This window comes from Festucalex cinctus, chromosome 17 (genome assembly GCF_051991245.1).
Source record: "Festucalex cinctus isolate MCC-2025b chromosome 17, RoL_Fcin_1.0, whole genome shotgun sequence".
NCBI lineage: Eukaryota > Metazoa > Chordata > Actinopteri > Syngnathiformes > Syngnathidae > Festucalex > Festucalex cinctus.
The window spans coordinates 13,291,691-13,310,650 of NC_135427.1; the positions used below are offsets into that span (position 1 = coordinate 13,291,691).

At 40.1% G+C, this 18,960-nt stretch overlaps 3 protein-coding genes across 7 annotated transcripts; 1 reads left to right on the forward strand and 2 right to left on the reverse strand.

The window, feature by feature from the left end:
- The first annotated feature begins 1,210 nt into the window (after positions 1–1,210).
- Positions 1,211–6,148, forward strand: ube2ib (ubiquitin-conjugating enzyme E2Ib). Of its 2 annotated transcripts, none has more exons than XM_077503300.1 (7): positions 1,211–1,615; positions 2,804–2,882; positions 2,977–3,060; positions 3,255–3,327; positions 3,633–3,742; positions 5,036–5,115; positions 5,363–6,148. In XM_077503300.1, the coding sequence occupies exons 2-7, from the start codon at positions 2,817–2,819 to the stop codon at positions 5,424–5,426; spliced, it is 477 nt and encodes a 158-aa protein (XP_077359426.1). In that variant the 5' UTR covers positions 1,211–1,615; positions 2,804–2,816; the 3' UTR covers positions 5,427–6,148. The 2 variants fall into 2 exon arrangements, with proteins under 2 accessions (XP_077359426.1, XP_077359427.1); XM_077503301.1 differs by lacking the exon at positions 1,211–1,615 and adding an exon at positions 1,701–2,059.
- Positions 6,149–7,031: 883 nt separating this feature from the next.
- Positions 7,032–11,141, reverse strand: LOC144005053 (interleukin-21 receptor). 2 transcript variants are annotated; one of them, XM_077502931.1, is made up of 8 exons: positions 11,067–11,141; positions 9,925–10,045; positions 9,674–9,858; positions 9,299–9,453; positions 9,060–9,228; positions 8,874–8,979; positions 8,706–8,784; positions 7,032–7,676 (listed from the first exon to the last, which is right to left on the reverse strand). In XM_077502931.1, the coding sequence occupies exons 1-8, from the start codon at positions 11,119–11,121 to the stop codon at positions 7,329–7,331; spliced, it is 1,218 nt and encodes a 405-aa protein (XP_077359057.1). In that variant the 5' UTR covers positions 11,122–11,141; the 3' UTR covers positions 7,032–7,328. The 2 variants fall into 2 exon arrangements, 1 of the variants encoding a protein (XP_077359057.1); XR_013279490.1 differs by having other exon boundaries at positions 7,584–7,676; positions 8,401–8,784.
- A 1,987-nt stretch (positions 11,142–13,128) lies between these two features.
- LOC144004704 (tubby protein homolog) lies at positions 13,129–18,873 on the reverse strand. 3 transcript variants are annotated; one of them, XM_077502147.1, is made up of 13 exons: positions 18,442–18,873; positions 18,096–18,279; positions 17,039–17,195; positions 16,726–16,944; positions 16,530–16,655; positions 15,991–16,137; positions 15,763–15,920; positions 15,459–15,620; positions 15,135–15,247; positions 14,953–15,067; positions 14,770–14,868; positions 14,524–14,695; positions 13,129–13,476 (listed from the first exon to the last, which is right to left on the reverse strand). In XM_077502147.1, exons 2-13 carry the CDS (start codon positions 18,135–18,137, stop codon positions 13,343–13,345), a joined length of 1,644 nt encoding a protein of 547 aa, XP_077358273.1. In that variant the 5' UTR covers positions 18,138–18,279; positions 18,442–18,873; the 3' UTR covers positions 13,129–13,342. The 3 variants fall into 3 exon arrangements, with proteins under 3 accessions (XP_077358273.1, XP_077358274.1, XP_077358272.1); XM_077502148.1 differs by having other exon boundaries at positions 16,048–16,137; positions 18,096–18,873; XM_077502146.1 differs by having other exon boundaries at positions 18,096–18,873.
- Between the last annotated feature and the right edge of the window lie 87 nt (positions 18,874–18,960).

The following is an 18,960-nucleotide window of genomic DNA, read 5'->3' on the forward strand; positions in this document are numbered from 1 at the left end:
CCTACTACTCTTAAGTGCCCTGTTTGTTTTTGCATCGAAAGTCATAAGCCACAGACCACCGCCATGCATGAATCGAGATTACATTTGTAAAGGTAGTAAAATGATTTGGGGTTTTTTCCCCCTTCGATCTGACAGTTACATCAATGATTAATGTTCTCATATCACTAAGTACATCACTTCTATATGATCTTATGCAATGTGTATAAACTGAATAAGGGGATGAATCTATTGTGGTCTTGCGCAAGGTAAACCCAATAAAAAAAGAAAAAAGTTGTTCACGTGTCTGAGTGGATTTATTTTCTTTAGCGTGGTTTTAAAGAAAATTGCACTCTATAAAAAGTCAAGATAATTGAAGTGTAAAGAATTTAACAGTTTGTTGTACATAACTAGTTCAATTTATTGTGCTGCTCCCACTGGTGGTATGCCTACATTGGCCACTGGGGGGCAGTGTACCTAAATGAGTCACCTCGACTACAAACATGACTACAGGGGTTTTTTTTTAATATAATTTTTATTTTTTATTTTTTTTATTTTTTTATTTAAAGTTAATGCCCGGCCAGTGTTTGCTCCGTTCAAATACTGTATACATTGCTTGAAGGGCTATCACAACTATTGATGCTATACGCGTTTTGCATTATGTTTTAGGATTAAGCTACCAGGGGCATTCTTAAGGAAATGATTTAAAATAAACACCGTGCCATTCTCCTTGTCTTAAGTCTAGTTTGATACATATTGAACTTCAAATGGGAGTACCAATAAACAGCTTGAAGCCTTTTAACAGCTGTTCACTATCTGACAAGCTGCTGGTTGTTGCTAATGCTTGACTTTGATACTCATTCATTAGATTTGTTTTATGATAAATAGCGACCTCTTTCGTTCTGTCCTTTAAATGCCGTGCCCGGGAGTATAGCTGCCGCAAATATTGCCAGTTTGGCAATACACATATAATTAGTTAATTTACATTAATATTTTTAAATAAATCATAAAATAGTGTAGTATAACTGTAACATTATATATGATAAATTTCCTCTTCTGTTTTGCCTCAAATGTACATAAAAAGTTTTACGAATCAATCAGGCGTACAGTTCGCCCACTACCCAAAGAGTTTTAAGCAAACAAGATAGAAATCAGTAAGCGGTCCTGCTCGTTCATGAAAAGTGGATGGTAAAATAAAAGTCATTTCAACAAAAAGCATCCGCGTATATTTCCCAGGAGTGTCCACGGGTATTCATCGGCAAGGGGCGTGTGAGGGAATTAGCACATGTTAAAGTTAATAACGAACGACTGAAATCTTCATGGTTAATCAGCAGAAACTACTCTACTCGAATGAAACAAAATATGAAATTCAACCGTTCTTAAACCAAGAATTGCTGACATTTAAAAATACTAAAACTAAAACATCCAAAAATGACTTGTGGAACATAATGTTCTTATTTAAGCGAAGGCGGAAGTAAGCGGCGGATGAAATTTTGCTCGATCCTCTTTGAGTCTGGCTTGAGTCGGAGCGGGTGTTTTTTTTTTTCTTCAGGAGGGAAACTTTACAAGCTTTAACGCAATTTGAACGCGTTTAATTCCCATAGTTTTGTCCCCCGAGCCAAGGCAAGCACATTGAAAGGTAAGCGCGCGCCTCCGCGACGGAACGCGAGAGTTTTGCCGCGTACAAAGCTCTTTTAGCCGTTTCCTTTTGCGCCATTTTCGCTAGTTTTATAATGCACTAATGTAATGTGCGCCCCGGCGCAGATGTTCTTTGTCCTCATTCTTAACGTTCTCGCTTTTTTTCCCCTTTGAACCGAATCGAATGGCTCGCGGGGGACTTATAGAAGGGCTTCGAGTTGTTCCGCTCCTCGTTGGCGGAATGTGTTCAAATCAAGTGCATTTGCGCCATTTTTTGTGCTGCATCAGGCCGTGACAGTCGCTAACTGCGCCTGTTGGTTCTGGCGCACATGAGTTAGCTTCGCGAGCTAACTCGCTAGCTGGCTAATCAATTAGCTTGAGCGCTTTTGACTCCGCCTGACGTAAAAACGACGAGATAACACAGTAAAGAACAACATTGGATTAGGTCTGTATCGAATAGGAGGAGAAAAGGCGCACTACTCTTATCTTAAAGCTAAGAAATGATGGACATGCTAACCACTAGCTAGGTCTGTTAGCCACCTAGCTTAAAGACAAACTGGTCCAAACTCTCACTTTTCAAACGTAAAAGTCTGTTTTCTCGCCTGTACCTAACGAATGGAGCGCATGAACGAAGCCGTTAAAATGCCGAATGAAAGTGACTACTTGTGTTCGTGTTTTGAACGTCCGTATTATTCAGGCATTTGTAAGAAATTCAACCTTTTATATCCACAGTTAACATTTTTGGAGCAGCATAAAAGATTTTACCGAGTTACCTTATTACTGTTAAAAGCTGTATAGAAGCATTTTACTCAGGATAATTCTTTGCTGAAGTTAAATATGTACCTTGGTCACACATTAAATGTAAAAAATAAAATTGGATACACAGAACAGAGTAAAAATATTGTTTTGTATCTGTCACTATACGTCAGTGGCATAGATAGACAAACAAAATGCAGGTTATTTTCAGTAAATAGGCAAAATTGTGTAATTTCCCACAGTACACCTGATGATCTCAGTGGCAGGCATGCTGGTTAGGAATGATCGCAAATATTGACTGGAAGAGTTGAGCTGTGTCGATTGGACTAACCAAGTCACAATTTATATGTCAAAAGGCCTGACGTGGCTGATGGCACCTCAGAGCTACTTTTTAAGTTTTAATATAGTTTTTTTTTTCTCCTCTTCATTATAGGAGTTTACAAATCATGTCTGGCATTGCATTGAGCCGGCTTGCCCAGGAGCGCAAAGCATGGCGGAAAGATCATCCTTTTGTAAGTACGGTATACAGTGAACCCTTACCCATAGCAAAAAAAAAAAAAAAGTTACATTCTCTTATTCCCTTGAATGTCTGTTGTGTCTCTTCAGGGATTTGTTGCCGTACCAACAAAAAACCCGGATGGAACCATGAACCTCATGAACTGGGAGTGTGCCATCCCTGGCAAAAAGGGGGTAAAGTTGCATTTAATTATCATTCTAATCAAACATAATTCATTTTAAATGAGATGTGATCATTTCTGCATAAAAGATGTGTACAGACTGTACTGTGCAACCCTTGCTTTGGTTTTAAAATGAAACGTGAACGCGTGAGCCATACTTGGACGTTCCGTATTTGCGAAGCTGATCACATAATTGCGTGTCACCAGACTCCGTGGGAAGGAGGCCTTTTCAAACTGCGCATGTTGTTCAAGGATGACTATCCTTCATCGCCTCCAAAATGTGAGTTGCCCTCTCCTTTCCTAACGTGTTTACTTTGATGCAAGTGGGAGTCTCCGTTAGTTGGCCAAAATGCCTCGGAAGCAGTCATCCGGAATAGAAGGCCAATTGTTGGTCTCTTCCTAATGTAGATTGCAGCGTGTTCCTAAGATTTTTACAGTGTTTCTGTTTTTGTTTCTGGTTTCCACTAACTACATTGTCATGGTCACAATATCAGATAGCTGCATATCAAATGCACTGTGTCCAGATGGTACAGGCTTGTTTGTTGTTATCACACTGATTTCGTAAAAAAAAATTCTTGTCTTCAGGTAAATTTGAGCCTCCCCTCTTTCATCCAAACGTGTATCCATCAGGAACAGTATGCCTTTCTATCCTAGAGGAGGACAAGGACTGGAGACCAGCCATTACAATAAAGCAGGTTTGCACTGCATAAGCAACTATCATTTAGGGTTGAAATGATGAAACGAGTAACATGAACGTTTCAAAAAGTCAAAGTGAAAATCTCTGTCTTGAAGCTTTGCGGGGATCATTTTATTTTAGTTTGTCTTCATTTGACATTGGAAAAAAGTAGATACTGCAAAGCGCGTCTAAAATAGGCAATGAGTATTCATGAATTCATGTTACCAGTTCTACAGGACTTGTCTCAGAAAATTAGAATATTGTGATAAAGTCCATTATTTTCTGCAATGCAATTAAATAAGCCAAAATGTCATACATTCTGGATTCATTACAAATCAACTGAAATATTGAAAGCCTTTTATTATTTTTAATATTGCTGATAATGGCTTACAGATTAAGAAAACTCAAATATCCTATCTCAAAATATTATATTATCATAATATTTCCTCAGATCAAGTAAAAAAAAAAAAAAAAAGCCACAATCAGCAATATTAAAACAATAAAAGGTTTGCAATATTTCAATTGATTTGTCATGAATCCAGAATGTATGGCATTTTTGTTTAATTGCATTACAGAAAATAATGGACTATCACAATATTCTAATTTTCTGAGACAGTACTATAGGCTGAATATTTTCTAATCTCTTGGAATGGGCCAATTTTTAGCTTAACCATGAGGAAAAATCTCTATTAAAATTTCGTTCATTTCAAGGGGAATTTGCTGATGTGATGAGCGAGAAAAAGACATCTTGGATCCCAAGTACTGTTTCAAAGTAAAGTCCTCAACATGTCCGGTTTCATGTCATTCCGTGCGGGGTTGGGCGCTCTTAATGTACGCTTTAAACCGTGCTTAGCACACGACATGTAGCTTAGTCTAGCAGAATACAAGTTACCCGGATGTCTTTGGCGTGTCCTCCATTTGCACTGCTTTGGAAGCAGTGCTTCTTTGTTGTAAGGCAAAGTTCCATGCGATAATTCCTCGTGAGTTCTTTGTTATTCACTCGATGTGTATTTTACGCACGCGATACATCACGATGATCACGTGACTGTCCGAAATGCCCGATACAGTCCTTGGTGCAAAAATATTCATAAGAAGTGCTATAAAATCATAATTGCTCAAATAATTGGCTTTTTTTTTTCCCCTCAAGGAAGAGTTGAAATTAACCATTTCACAGAATAGCTGGTTAGTTTTTCACAAGTCTTGTGTTCCTTTAAGTGACCCTATTTTGTGGTAGTTACTTCTGGAGCTTCACATGAAAATACAAGTTAGAGAATGGTTTCAATTTTGTCTCACTGGGTAATTTCTCCCGCAGATCCTATTAGGTATTCAGGAACTCCTAAACGAGCCTAATATCCAGGATCCAGCCCAAGCAGAGGCTTACACAATCTACTGGTAAGATGCACGTTCTGTTCTGTTCTGTTCTGTTCTGGTTCTGACTGCCAAACGTGACAAAGTGTCAGCACAAAGTCAAATGATGCTCAGAAAGATGATGAGCTTTGAGTGACTGATTCTCTTGTATTCGCTTTTTTTTTTCTTCTTTTTTAATTGAACCACGAAAACATACTATGATTGTCAAGGATGAAACAGATTGCTTCAAAACAGTACTCGGTGTAAAGTTGTTTTTTTCTTTCTTTTGCAGCCAAAACAGAGTAGATTATGAAAAAAGAGTTCGATCACAAGCCAAAAAGTTCTCCCCGTCGTAAGGGCAAGGACGGGTGTCGTGCCGTGGCAGAAGGAATCACCTCCCCCGCTCAAGTCACAATGAATGTGCTCCCCTCACATCGGGACTTGCTTAAAGACTTCTATTTAAACTTTACACATTCTGTGCCATCCACACCCACCCCCCATTTGACCTGTCTTTTGTTTTGTTTTGTTTTGTTTGCGCCATTGGTTTTGCTCTTAATTGCCGGTTGGTGCGTAACGCTGAGAGGAGCTCGGGGCTTCAGCACTCCGCTCATTTCTTTAAAACTTTGTCTTATGTGGTGCGAGGGACGCGACTCCAGCCCAGTTTCATCGAGTCCATTCAAGATGGCCGTCATCCATGTCCAAGGAAGGATTTTTTATTTTTATTTTTATTTTTTCCCCTCTTCTTTTCCACGTTCAATGTAAAAATGTCTGCTTATTTCATTGTCAGTATTTCAGCTGCTGTATAATGAATGGCACTTTTATACTGTTGTATTTCACTTAGTGTCTCTAGATGGTTCTGTCTAATTCTTTCCTGGGTTTTTCTATTCCGCATGCTGTAACATACGATAGAATCTGCTGCCTTGGCTGTCTTTTTGTTAATTCCGAGTGTTCTGGTTTTTGGATGAATAAAAAGGCTGCGGTGACCGAGGCAGCTAGGCATACCATTGTATCAGACTTTAAGGTTATACGGTGCTTTGTTCATGTATGTGTTGGCGTAAATAAAACTTTCTACAAAAGGTTTCTTTTGTGACATGAAATGGTATGAATTCGCAAACGGCATTCTCCCAATTTCCAGTGTTTTGGTGGGCTGTGGCTTTTATTTCTTTTCTGTCCAATCAGATTTTAGCTTCTGTTGCCATGCCAATGTAATCTACCCAACACTCAGAATCAGCCAATGAGATTTCGATTTTGTTCTAGTCAGCATTTTCCTGTCCTCTGGTTGGCTGATGGGAGCAGAATTCATTACAGACAACTCAACTACAGCAAAACAGGACCTTAGTGATCTACATTTAAAAGTCATAATCTGTTGAAATGATGTATTTTTACTTTTAAAACGTTTTTTGTCTTATTGAATATTGTTTTGTGTGAAGAGGATACTTAACTCGAGACGTTTTCAACAGTAAGAAGATATTTTGTTGGTAATGTGGCAGCTTAATTATTTTCCATGAACAATTAATGCCTTTAAAAAAATCATTTTGCCAGTTGCTGTCAACTGAAGATGACATAACCTGTGTTCAGGAAACTGGTAACAACCAGTCTGTTTGCTGACCAAACCCAGAAAACAGGTGAGCCGTGATTGGTCGGTAACCATTTCCTCAGCACAGGTGACATCATCAATCAACAGCAAGTGGAATTTATTTATAGATTTTTGACGGTATTGAATTGTGCATGAAAAATAATGAAGTTATCAAATGAATCTGGACACAAAAATGAACGTTTTACTGCTGAAAATAGCTCAATGAGTCAAGTAGCCCTTGAAATCTAGCAGGTCCCCACTGAAGACGGGTACGGTCCACCACTATGTGTGCTTTTGATATGGGTAAGTCAAATAATTATATGATGTTACTTTGGTTTTAAGTTTGTTTCACATTGGGATAAAAATGCAAAACAAGCCACTTACATTTGGTGTAAACAAGAAGAAATTTAATGTCATTGACATGAAATGAAACATCACAGTTTAAATCTGTTGTTTTTAGGAAACAAAAACATGCAGAGGTGTAGCAATGAGTCTGAATTATTATAAAAACACGAAACTGAAAACAAAAAATGAAATAACCCAAATATTTGAGAATCTGAGAATTAATTGTGGTTGAACTTCCCATGCAAATTTACAGGAAATTTCTCACTCCTTTGCAACCTTAATCTCCCGCACATTGAACAAAACAACACCAGAGTTTAATATTCATTTCTGGAAAGCGTCATTCTGACTTAACAGAGACATTACAGTAATCGCACTCTGACCTCCCAGCGTGCTCCACGTCAACACTTGTAACTTTCCCTGCGACGTGCGTGGTCTGCTGCTGCAAGATGCTCAGTGTGCAGTATTCATTGCAGGACAGGGGCGGTTCTCCCTGAATGAGAGGAACGCTGCTTGTCCCCCGCGCCGCTTTACCGTCATCAGGCTGTAAACGTGCTGAATCGCTTGTGATGTTTTCATACGCCGTCTCACGATCCTGTTTTGCCGTCTCTTCCTCGTGGCTGTCCACTTGGAGCGTGTCTTCTGGCTTCAGCGTGATGATCATGTTTGCTTGCGCGTCCACCCAGCTCTGTGGTCATATTGGGGGGGGGGGGGAATTCACAATCTGGAATTAAATAGAAGTATTAATACAGAAAAAAAGCTGTACCACCACCATGCTTCACTTTGGGTTTGGTGGTAAGGGGGTAAAAGGAAAAATAAAACGGATACCTGGGGGGGGGGAAACTATTTTAAGAACCCTAGTGCCATCTAGTGGTGAACTAATAATTCATTAATTTTGAAAACTGTATGTCAATAGTATGCAAAAAAATATATTGTATAAACACATTATATATATATATATATATATATATATATATATATATATATATATTTGTAGGTCTAGTTATAATTCTATATTATTATTGGCTGTAGTCTCACCCTACTAGAGCTGCCATATTTCATTCGGGTCCGTCGCTTATCACTTTATGCTTTACTCTGGCAAGCTTTTACTAGTGTTCTTTTTTCCTAGCTCCTCCCGCTAGTCACTATTGTTAGCCACTCCAGCCTATGGCTCGGACTAACTCCCGCTAGCCGATCTTGTCAGCTTGCTCCGGCTAATTCCGGCTCGCTCGGTCTTCCAGGTACAAAAAGTAAAAACCCTGCCACAGTTTGCTATGTGCTAGCTAACTAGCTAGCTCCCATGGTGCTTGTTTACTTTTTAGTGAGCTAGCTAGCAAGCATCTGGGGCTAAAGCCAAACTGCGGCAGTTTTTTTTTTTTTTTTTTTTTACTATCTGGCGCTGGATTTATCACCTCTGTTCACAATGGCTGCCAAGTCACCGTCGCTCGTTAATATGCTTGTTGTGCGCTCAAAACAAGAATTGTTGGTCGGGTTGCGAAATATGGTCTCTCTGAGCCACTGTAGTGTGCGTTCTCCTCCGTGTTTTGACCACTAGTTGGAACAAGAATTGTTGGTAGGGTTGCGAAATATGGTCTCTCTGAGCCACTGTAGTGTGCGGTCTCCTCCGTGTTTTGACCACTAGATGGCGCCAAATACTACACACTGGGTCTTGAATACATTTGTACTTCCCAGTACTCCCATTCTCCTTCCTCAATACCTTAAAATCCCCATGACATTCGCCATATAAGCTCTGAAAATATGGCGCTGGAGTGGGAACAAAGGCACCTCGCCTCCACCTGGAAATGTGCAAATTGTGATCAATCAATTAATCACTTTGGCAAATAAAGATTTTTTCTTTTCTGCCTAAACGGAGGAGCGCCGTTACCTTTTTAGCAAAGCGCCGCACAACATCAGGACGAGTGTCGCCGCCACACCCGAAGCCAGGAAGACCGTTTTGCCGTGTTTGGAAAGGAAGCCATCAACTGTGGAATCTGCCCAACATATCATATTGATTTGTTGAGTACAATATGTTTTCAAGCTGAAAGTGAGTGTGATTGGAAGAAAGCCTTACCATTGTTCAAGGTAGTCCTCCATCGGACCTCTTGCGACCAATCACTCCATTGGCCCTTAAAGTTAGTCCCACTTGGCTTGGACCTCACCTCGGTCCCGTATTCCGTGTTTGTCTCAAAGTCGCGGTCATCCACAGAATAGTTTGTACGGTATGTCTCGTGGAATTGTTCCTGTGGGTGAAGAGGATCTCTGATTATGTCATTTTGTCACCTTTGACCTGTTTCAAAATGGCCTCCTTACAATGTCTTTGTCCCGTCGACCGTAGAAACGGAGCTGATATTTGAGGTGTTCTGTCAGTGTGGTGCCTGTACATTTCTCGTAGGTGTTTTTCCACGTAAAGTGATGTTGACTAGAGTTGTGGCTGACTGCGAGGCAGCACGGTGCGTTCGGTTTAACTAGGAAAAGTCACACATGCAGTATATTATCAATTTCTGAACCGCTGATGTTCATTACCACTTTTTTTTTTTTTTTTAAGTGCGATACTCTTAAGCTTTTTTTTTTTTTTTTCCTTCAAGTATTAGTCATTTGGGCTGGTATCAAATCAGTAAAATATTTGTCCGAAAATGGCCAAACGTGTCTTTTGACTTGGATAAAAGTGTTATGATGCCTCCCTACTATGTTCCTTTGGCATGTATTCGCTCTCTAGCAACTGGCACTTCTGAGCACTCTCGCACAGCGAGATCCCATACACGTCGAAATCCACAAAATCACACGACTCTGTCGACGTGCTCGTGTTTGTCATGACGGAACAGGAGCGGCGGCCTCGGCCGGAGTTTGACAGCTGGCACGTGTACGTCTTCCTGCGGAGAAATGAATATCATTTTGTTTCATTGTGGAAAATTTGGAAGTGGTGGCGTGGGTCTTACTTTGTATATTTTTTTGCAAAAGTCAGCAGCTGTGGGCTGTCGTGGGCTGATGTGAGGTTCAGGAGGGAGCAACTGATGGTGAGCATGAAATCATTGTGGCACTGAAGACTCTCCTTCATATCTACAAATCACACAAAACTCATCAGAGGTGGCAAAAACTAGGGATAGACCAATTATCGGCCGGGTCGATTATCGGTGCCGATATTTGGCATGTTGACAAATATCGGCATCGGCCTTTTTACGAATCTGAACGCCGATAAAGCTGGAATCGCACCTAGCAGTGAATGCTTGCGAATGTAGCAAGTTTTGTTTTCATGAGGATTTGCAAGATGTTCAGACATTTTTTACTTTACTTGCAAAAGACATTTCAAACATATTCAGACAATTTGTCGCTGTGGGCAAAGATCTTTTGAACCCTGACGAAAACCCAAAATTAGAAACATTTAATTTTGCATACATTTGTCACTGCTGACACTAGGAAGTCCCAACACTTTTTAATTTATAAAAAAATAATAACTAAATAAAAAAAATTACATTTAGAAATTATGTTGAAATTTTGGAGAACAATTTACAGTAGAAAATTATTTATTTATTTATTCATTCATTCATTCACTGCAAAGTAACACTGGGAACTCCCAACACTTTTTAATTTATATTCAAAATAAATAAATAAATAATAATAATAATAATAATAATAATAAATACATTTAGAAATTATGTTGAAATTTTGGAAAATTTTATTTACAGTAGAAAACTATTTATTTACTTGCTTAGTTTTGAATTTAGCTTAACACATGCTGATGACCCTGGAAATTCCCTACATTTCTACAATTTGTTAACATTTTTAATTAAACAAAGATGTCTATTGTTTATATGTTTAAAATTAAAAGAAAAGGTAATTTTTATGCTATTATTTTCTGTTTTACTGCAAATGAATATCTGCTTGAAATATCGGTTATCGGCCTCCTTGACGAATAATCGGTATCGGCATCGCTATTTATATAAAAATAGCTTTCCCCTTTATATCCAAGTAATAAACAGGAAAAAAAAAACTTTTTTTTTTTTTTTTTATATTTTGACCATTTTATGCAAATAAATGCTCTACAGTAAATAATATTCGGAATTGAAATGAAAGACATCACCTGTGCCACAAAGTCCCGAATGTAATAAAAGCAGCATCAGTTTGAGCTGCTCCATTCCCTTCGACCCGTGCAGTAGTGCTCTCAGGCTCGATTTGCCTTTGAAAGCTCTTTATTAGAAGGACGAGCGGAGGAGGGAGGTGTCAGTCTCTCGTATCTCGGCGAAGGAGGGGCGAGTAGGTGCAAGTGTGCGGAAGGGCTTGCACCATCGCTGCATAGGTGGTGCTAATGTCTCCGGACGCTAGATTAGGTACGGTTGCGAAAGATGTCATCCACTACGAGAGCTGTATCAAAAATATTCCAGTTTGAAGTATTAGTTAATATTGTTTGATTGAATATGAAAAGTTGAGGTGTTAAAACCAAAATATTTATTGTTTATTGGTAATACAGATTAATTCCTAGTTTGTGGAAGACGACTTTGAAAAAATAATCGCATATTATATTGCAATCCCGAAAATGAGGGGAGAAACAAATCGCAATTAGATTATTTTTTTTGAAAAAGGCGGATCTTCTGCCAAGCTTCACGTTGCGCAACCTGAATTGATGAAGCGGCTCGTATGATGATTGTGTAAAAGATTAGAAGGTGTACTTAAAAGAATATATTTAAAAAAAAAAAAAAGAGAGAGAGAGAGAGAGAGAGAGAAAAGATGTACTGTGAGAAAACTTCAGCCTGTGAAATGAGAGCGGCTTGTTAGGGACATCATTCAGGACAATTCTCACACACAATTGAAATGCTCACATACACACGACTGAAATGCTTTCATACATGTTATTGAAATGCTCTCGCAACCATTACTGATTTCGCCCCCTCTTATAAACTACTGAAACACTCTCATAACTCACTGAAGAAATGCTCTCACACGTACTGTACTAGTACTCATTTTTTTCCACTTGTTTACACTACTAAAACATTTTCGACACTACTCACACTCATCAACTCTACTAAAATGCTCTCACACACTACTCAAATATGGTTTGCTCTCACCACTAATATTCTCTCATACATTTTGAAATGCTCTGTCAAACATGGGATTTTTTTTTGCTCACACAAATCACTGAAATACTCTCATACAACTGAAATGCTCTCACACATACTTTACGACTCAATATTTTTCGCTACTTATACTACTAAAGTTATCCACACTACTGAAATGCTCTCATGCTATTAATTAAACACTTTAATAGTCTACAAAACTCTGACATACACAACTGAAATTATCTCATACACATACACTCGACACAGTACTCTCATGCACAATACTTAAACACTCATTCGCAATACTGTGTATTTCACTCAACTACTGAAACACTCTCATTGAATACCGCGACACTCATACACATGATTGAAACAATGACAGAAAAGTTAAGATCACATCACAACTTATGATACAATCTCATACACTACAGAAACATATTTCTGTATATTTTACAAAATGAGTTCAGTGTGAGGAATAAGCAGTTATGAAAATGGATGGATGGATGGATGTATTTGAGTGGGGGGGGGGGGGGGGTAGTGATATGTATGAGAGTATTTCAGTACTGTATAGTGTGAGTGTGAGAGACATCATTCTGAATGATGCCCCATATGCAGTGTCGCCGAGCAGCCTACTGTTTTTGTTTTCATATTTAATAAAGTCTGTGGGCTTCCAGTTCAGTTGCTATCCAGCTGCACCGTCCATAGCTGATCAGCCACCGCGCGTTACAAGTCGTGTCAAGAAAACAGTCACATTCTTATGGATTTTATCTGATGACGTGCAAATAAGCCTCTGCTCTTGTGAAATAGAAATGTGTCGATGGTGGTGCAAGAGTAATCGCGATAAGCTCAGCGATGTCTTCAATATGATACCACAGGGGTTTTTTATGCACTATTTAGATAAATCTGTTTCCTTGTTAGTGATAAGAGACCTTAACGTTTCCGCTGAACACACACGGCAAGTAGATTATTCTGCTTCTTGACACATGTTGATGTTGAAAGTAATACAATCAACTATCGGTACACTGAAGCCCTGAAATAAAAAAAAATGAACTTTTACATCTGCTCACTTTATTTATTTATTTATTTATTTATTTACTATTAAAGAGTATAACAATAAAAGAAACTGGGCCAGCATTGTACACAAGACCTACCGCTAAATCCTTTTGAGTGAGCTTGCGTATTTGCATATTTTGTAGGATACACGGCGGTGAAAATAAGCTAGGAAGGCTAGCTACCCTCCCCCACTCCCCCACTGTCTTTAAGCATGTAGTTGAGATCCAAGATCCAGCAGAGCACTTGAGGGTCACTCGCAGGCCAGTTTGCCGTCAAAAGACGAGAGTGTGATGGCGAAGGCCTGAAGGGCACACATGGGGAAGCTGTAATCCATGGAAAAGACGTCCTCGGAAACGCGGCCGAACTGCATCACGATGTAGTCGCCTGAAAGACAGATTGCTCATGTAAGACATACACACATTTGTTGTTCAGCTCCTTGTTAGAAAATGATAAATTGTGGGAGAAAAATTAGTCACCTTGTGTGGTCGCATTAGCATGTTAGCATCTGAGCTCAAACAAAAATGCTTATCAACCTGCCTTAACGTTTTCTCTACTCAAATTCACATCTTGTACAACAACTGTTAGCATTAGCAAGTAAGTAAACATTTTAGCTAATATCCTTTAAAATGATCCCTCACCAACGGGGAAAATGTAAAATCTATTTCTGTGCGGCTCAGCGCTTTCATCACTGTGACATCATGCTATATGTTAGCATATTAGCATCTGAGCTAATCTTCTGTAGCTACAAGGTACAATGTAAAATCCTGATCGATCTGTTTTAGCGCATTTTATACTCAGACTGCCATCCTGTATGCTAACTGTTAGCATTTGAGCTAATCTCATTTAAGATGGTTCTTTACAACAAGGCACAATGTCAAATCTTGATCCGCCGTGTCATCTGAACTCAAGAATGTTATGTTGCTACATTTTAGCACATCAACTGTCACTCAAAATCGGACCATCCCTCTATGGCACATGTGTCAAGAACCGGTCCTCGAGGGCCAGAGTCCTGCATGTTTTCGAGGTTTCTCTTCTCCAATGCACCTGATTCAATGATCAGGATAATTATCAGGCTCCTACAGAGCTTGCTGATGAGCTTAAATATGGATCAGCTGTGTTGAAAGTGGGAAATCTCCAAAACCTGCAGGACTGCGGCCCTCGAGGACTGCAGTTTGACACCTATGCTCTGTGTCACATGTCTCAAACTCCAGTCCTTGAGGGCCACAGTCCTGCATGCTTTAGAGGTTTCCCTCCTCAGAGACAGCTGATTCATCAGCAAGCTCTGCAGGAACCTGATAATGATCCTCATTATATGATGTAGCTGTGTTTGAGGAGAGAAACCTCTAAAACATGAAGGACTGCGGCCCTCGAGGACTGTAGTTTGAGACCTGTGTTCTATGGCAATCAACGTAGGCACAGGTGGGAATTCACCATTCTCCGGGTGGATGATCTGGAAGTTTTTGACAGAGGCTTGCGTGACGCGGCCGTGGAAGTTGAGCACGTACGACTGAGTCTGCTCGTTCCAGGTGGGACATTTGTTGACCAGGGTCACTAGCTTGTCCGTGTTGTTGTTGGCGTGGCGCGCCAGCAGGGTTTCCTGTTCCTGAAAGTGTCACCAGCGTTCCAGTGAAACATTTCTATTTTTACATCACATTCGGGCCCAGATCGTAAACTGACATTTTTTGGCTGGATGGACACTCTGTTGTCATTCTCCAGCATTCCCGGGATGATCACTGTCATTTTGCGGGGGCCCCGAAATCCAAGAACGTTTGTCTCCTGGAATAGAAATTCATAAGGTTTTTTTTTTTTAATGTGTACTGACAGCTGACATTGACTGTATAATTAGATCATTCGACTCACATAACAAATGGCCGCCAGCTCCTGTCGCACAGAGTCACACTCTTTAATAAAAGGCTTTTTATCTGGGTTTTCTCCTGCGTCGTATACAATAAACTTTGTTCCCAGAGCGTTGGACCTGGCACATACAGACAGTATCAGTCTTATGTACAGTAAATGAAGGGTGTCATATGAGAGAAATCAACCTTAGCTTTCCGATGTAGCAGCTAGTATCTCGGGTCAGATTTGTTGGGTCAGTTGAGATGAGATAGTTGGATGTTTTGCTTCTCTTCCTTTTTCGGCCTGCCATTAGAAACACCTTAATGGTGACATAGGGTAAAAAAACAAAACAAAACAAAGAGTCAAACAGCCTTCCGAATATAATTGACGTTTACAATGAAAAGATAGCAGAGGTAGCCTACATCTACTACTAAGTAGGAAGTACAAATGTCTGTTTTCAAATATACGGAGTTAAGTGCAGACTTAAAACAAATGTAAAAGTAACAGTATAGCTGATGTTGAGAACTGACCCTCTTTCCGTCGTCTTTCTCCATGTGAAGGTAGTAAGTGGGGTACATGCCCTTCTCCATGCCTCTCCTGTCCCTGGTGACCCGACACTGGATGGTCACGTCTCTGGGGGCAGGACGCAAGGCGAACGCCTGGAGGTCTTCCAACGATAACGGAGAAGCTGTCTGCAGTGGCAAAATTCATTCGTTTTGTTAAAATCATGTGTGGAATTTGAATGTTTTACGGCTACTCGGGCTTCGTCCAAAATGAAGAATCACCCAAAATGGCTACGGTTAGCCAACTGTAGCTCAATTTTTGGCAACTCACTCCATTGCTGGATTCGCTGGCTGAAGACGAGCTCTCCTTGTAGTTCGAGTTGAGAGACGCCAAACTCGGTGTGTGTTTCTCAACTCTCTTCTTCTTCCTTTCTTTCCCTTCCGCCTGAACGTCCTCGTCCTTGCTGTCGTCACTTATCTGGCACCTGGCTGTGAGGAAATATTCACAAAATATTATACCAAACAATCATCTGGATGGCGGTCACAAATTGACGTGTACATGTGTCCAGATGTTTTTTCCTCCGAGGAGAGTCGCGGAACGGCGTCGGGCACTCGCCTTCCTCATCGTCGCCGCTTTCAGTGTGTCCGTTCTTCTTTGGGCTGGTCTGATCCAGGTCTGAAGCTGACGTGTCGCGTAAGTGCTTCTCTGCACAAAATAGAAACGACAGAGAAAAAGAAATGGTAAAAGCCTTACGTGAAGTCAAATTGATAAATCAAAGGTGGCAAATCCAGGTCCAGTAAGAAAAAAACCCTGCCACAGTTTGGCTTCAGCCCCAGGTGCTAGTAAGATAGCTCCCATGGTGCTTCTTTACCTTTTAAGGAGCTAGCTAGCTAGCATGATGGGTGAAAGCCAAACTGTGTCAGGGTTTATACTTTCTGGAGACGGATTTGCCACCTCTGAACCTAAACACGACTGAACGGTGCTGAATATTTAATTCTGTTACTCTTTCGCATACCACCAGAGGGAGCCAGCATCCAACACTTTTGAGAATCCCTGCTTTTAGTCCACATAATCTGGACAGCGAATGCCGTGCTTACTTTTGCGCTCTTGTTTGGTCGTTTTGTTTGTCTTGTGTTCGTCGCGCTCTTTTGCTTTGTCTTTCCTTTTTATTTTTCTCTCCTGTTTCTCCTTGTCTTTCTCCTGTCCGTCCTTGTCGTCTGCAGCTGGAGAAGAAGACATGTTGCAAACTAGTACAGATATGCTCCAGTCACCTGTAATAGATGAAAATCTTACGTTGGGCTTTCTCTTTCTTCTTGGTCTTCTTTTCTTCCGCATGCGCATCGTCGTCCTCTATTCCGTCTTCCACTTGCTCCGTGTCCAGGTTGATCTTTTTGGGGGTGAACGGTCTATCCGCAGACACCTCACCTAACATCACGGCGGCCTTCGCGTCGCTCTCGCCCTCCGCCAGCATGATGACATCCATCGGGTTGTCAAGCGCATGCTCCACTTGGTCTTCACGGGAAATTTGAATAGAAATGAGTCATGAAAATGTTGTAACGACAGCACAGTGAGGTATTGTGCACCAAGTGATGATTTTGAGACAAACCGTTGAGGGAGATGTTGCTGAGGGACTGGCTGATCAGCAGCGGCGTCTCGTCCGAGCGGCCTTTTTGTCTGCGATTCTTGTGGCGGGCGTCCCGGTTGGCGACCACCATTTGACAATCGGCACGCTTCTTTTGTTGTTTCTTCATCAATATGGATCTCTGGGACACAATTAGATCTAATTCTTATTATTGATAATCGAGGAATCATGTAGACTTATTTTAAATCGACAAAATCTTGAAATCTCAGACTCTTGACTGTAAATATCCTGTCAATGTTGATTCAAAACAGAACATTTGTAAACTACTTTGGAAAACAACGAGTTTTTGCCTGTATATCCTCCTGACTACCAGGAAAAAAAATATTGTCCAGTCGTGTTTATTTTGATATTACCCAATCTTTGTGAAATAACTGGAATACTGCAAAATAAATGTTTTGGGGGGGGAGGAAAAAAAAAAGTTTTTATTTTTAAGTTATGTGTCCACTCCAGAGGACATTTTTTTTTTAACTTAAAAGCTAGGCTCAAATACAGTTAAAATAATTCAAACAATACTTTAATGTGTTCTTAAAAGTCTTATAGAAAACATGCTAACAACATTTAAATCCTAAATTTGTTCAATAAAAAGTGTTTATGCACCGGGTGGGAGATATTCATGTTTAAAAAGGTGAACTACAGAGGACAAATTTGAATTGCTGGTAGTCAGGAGGATATATGCACATCTAAAAAGGACAGACTAAGGCCATAGGGTAATTTTAGCAAACATTAGCTCAACATTTGAATGTGCTGTTTAAGTATTGCGACAAATCAAGATAATAATAATAAACCTATTTTTGAGGAAAAAAAAAACTAAGCGTGACTGTCTTTGTATTTACTATACATGATTACCGTACTTAGTAACTCTTGTGTTCCCTCAAGTTCAATAGCAGGTGTTTCTGACAAATCAAGGATGCTTCTCAGTCAGCTTGGAACATAATACTATATTAATGATGGTTTAAAACTTGACAAAGACAATACATTATAAGGTACTCTATTACATCAGTAGAATATTTGTTGTTTTTACCTGATTGTCCAGCTTCTGCTGTCGTATATCCGGGTCCTCCATGCTGATGAGCGACTCCGGCAAGATGCTTTAAAAACTTGAACCAAAAGTGCAGAAACGGGGTGGAAAGAAAGCACTTAAAGCAATTAAAAGAGGAAGCGGGCGTGTGAGGGCAGCCCCCAGCTCCATCTGACTGTCTGCTCACCTGCATGGAGCAGAAGGCAAAGTGGATTAAAAGGGGATAATGTTCTTAAACAAGGCTCAGCCAGCGTGGACAAGTAACGAAGGAAGGACGAGGCCCAGGCCCCAAAAACGTGTTCATATTATCGCTCTGATATATTGTTAAAACACAGCTTTCTTATTTTACCTCTCTACAATTTGCTCCAAAATGACAAACAACATCCTGGCAGGAGGCAGATTGCTGCGTTTTAAAATCATTGCAGCATCTTCCGGTGAAGTGGCTGAAAGAGGTTCCTCGAAAAACATCAAAGCGAGACGCACAAACACACCTCTCGACTTAATGGATTCTGTGCAAGTGGGCTATCTGGTTGCCATGGTTACAGCCACGCGGCAGCAGTGCCGAAAGGTTGTTCGTTACATTTCGGCTCAGTCAGAAGGATAGCGCGTTATTAGTGGGTCTTTTTACACAAATTTATGTCGGTAAAAAAGTATATTTAATATTATTGTAATCCACTGAAACATTAACACTGAATATATGAAAATAACCTTAAAAGTAAAATACAACTAAACTCTACTTGGGCAGTGATTCTCTCAGGTTCCACTAGAGGGAGCCTGGGAACCACACTGAGAATCACTATGGTGCTATTTTCATCCTGTAGTGCGCCAAATCACCCAAAAAAAAAAAAAAAAAAAAAAAAAAAAGACA

Excerpts from the sequence above, each read along its gene's own strand:
- ube2ib (XM_077503300.1), top strand. The coding sequence starts at position 2,817 with ATGTCTGGCATTGCATTGAGCCGGCTTGCCCAGGAGCGCAAAGCATGG. Across the intron at positions 2,883-2,976 it reads GGCGGAAAGATCATCCTTTT|GGATTTGTTGCCGTACCAAC; the intron begins GTAAGTACGGTA and ends GTGTCTCTTCAG. Across the intron at positions 3,328-3,632 it reads TCCTTCATCGCCTCCAAAAT|GTAAATTTGAGCCTCCCCTC; the intron begins GTGAGTTGCCCT and ends TCTTGTCTTCAG.
- LOC144005053 (XM_077502931.1), bottom strand. The coding sequence starts at position 11,121 with ATGGAGCAGCTCAAACTGATGCTGCTTTTATTACATTCGGGACTTTGT. Across the intron at positions 8,980-9,059 it reads GAGGACTACCTTGAACAATG|ATTCCACAGTTGATGGCTTC; the intron begins GTAAGGCTTTCT and ends TATGTTGGGCAG. Across the intron at positions 8,785-8,873 it reads TGCGGCGCTTTGCTAAAAAG|GTGGAGGCGAGGTGCCTTTG; the intron begins GTAACGGCGCTC and ends GCACATTTCCAG.
- LOC144004704 (XM_077502147.1), bottom strand. The coding sequence starts at position 18,137 with ATGGAGGACCCGGATATACGACAGCAGAAGCTGGACAATCAG. Across the intron at positions 17,196-18,095 it reads AGCAGAAGCTGGACAATCAG|AGATCCATATTGATGAAGAA; the intron begins GTAAAAACAACA and ends ATTGTGTCCCAG. Across the intron at positions 15,921-15,990 it reads GAAAAAACATCTGGACACAT|CCAGGTGCCAGATAAGTGAC; the intron begins GTACACGTCAAT and ends ATTTCCTCACAG.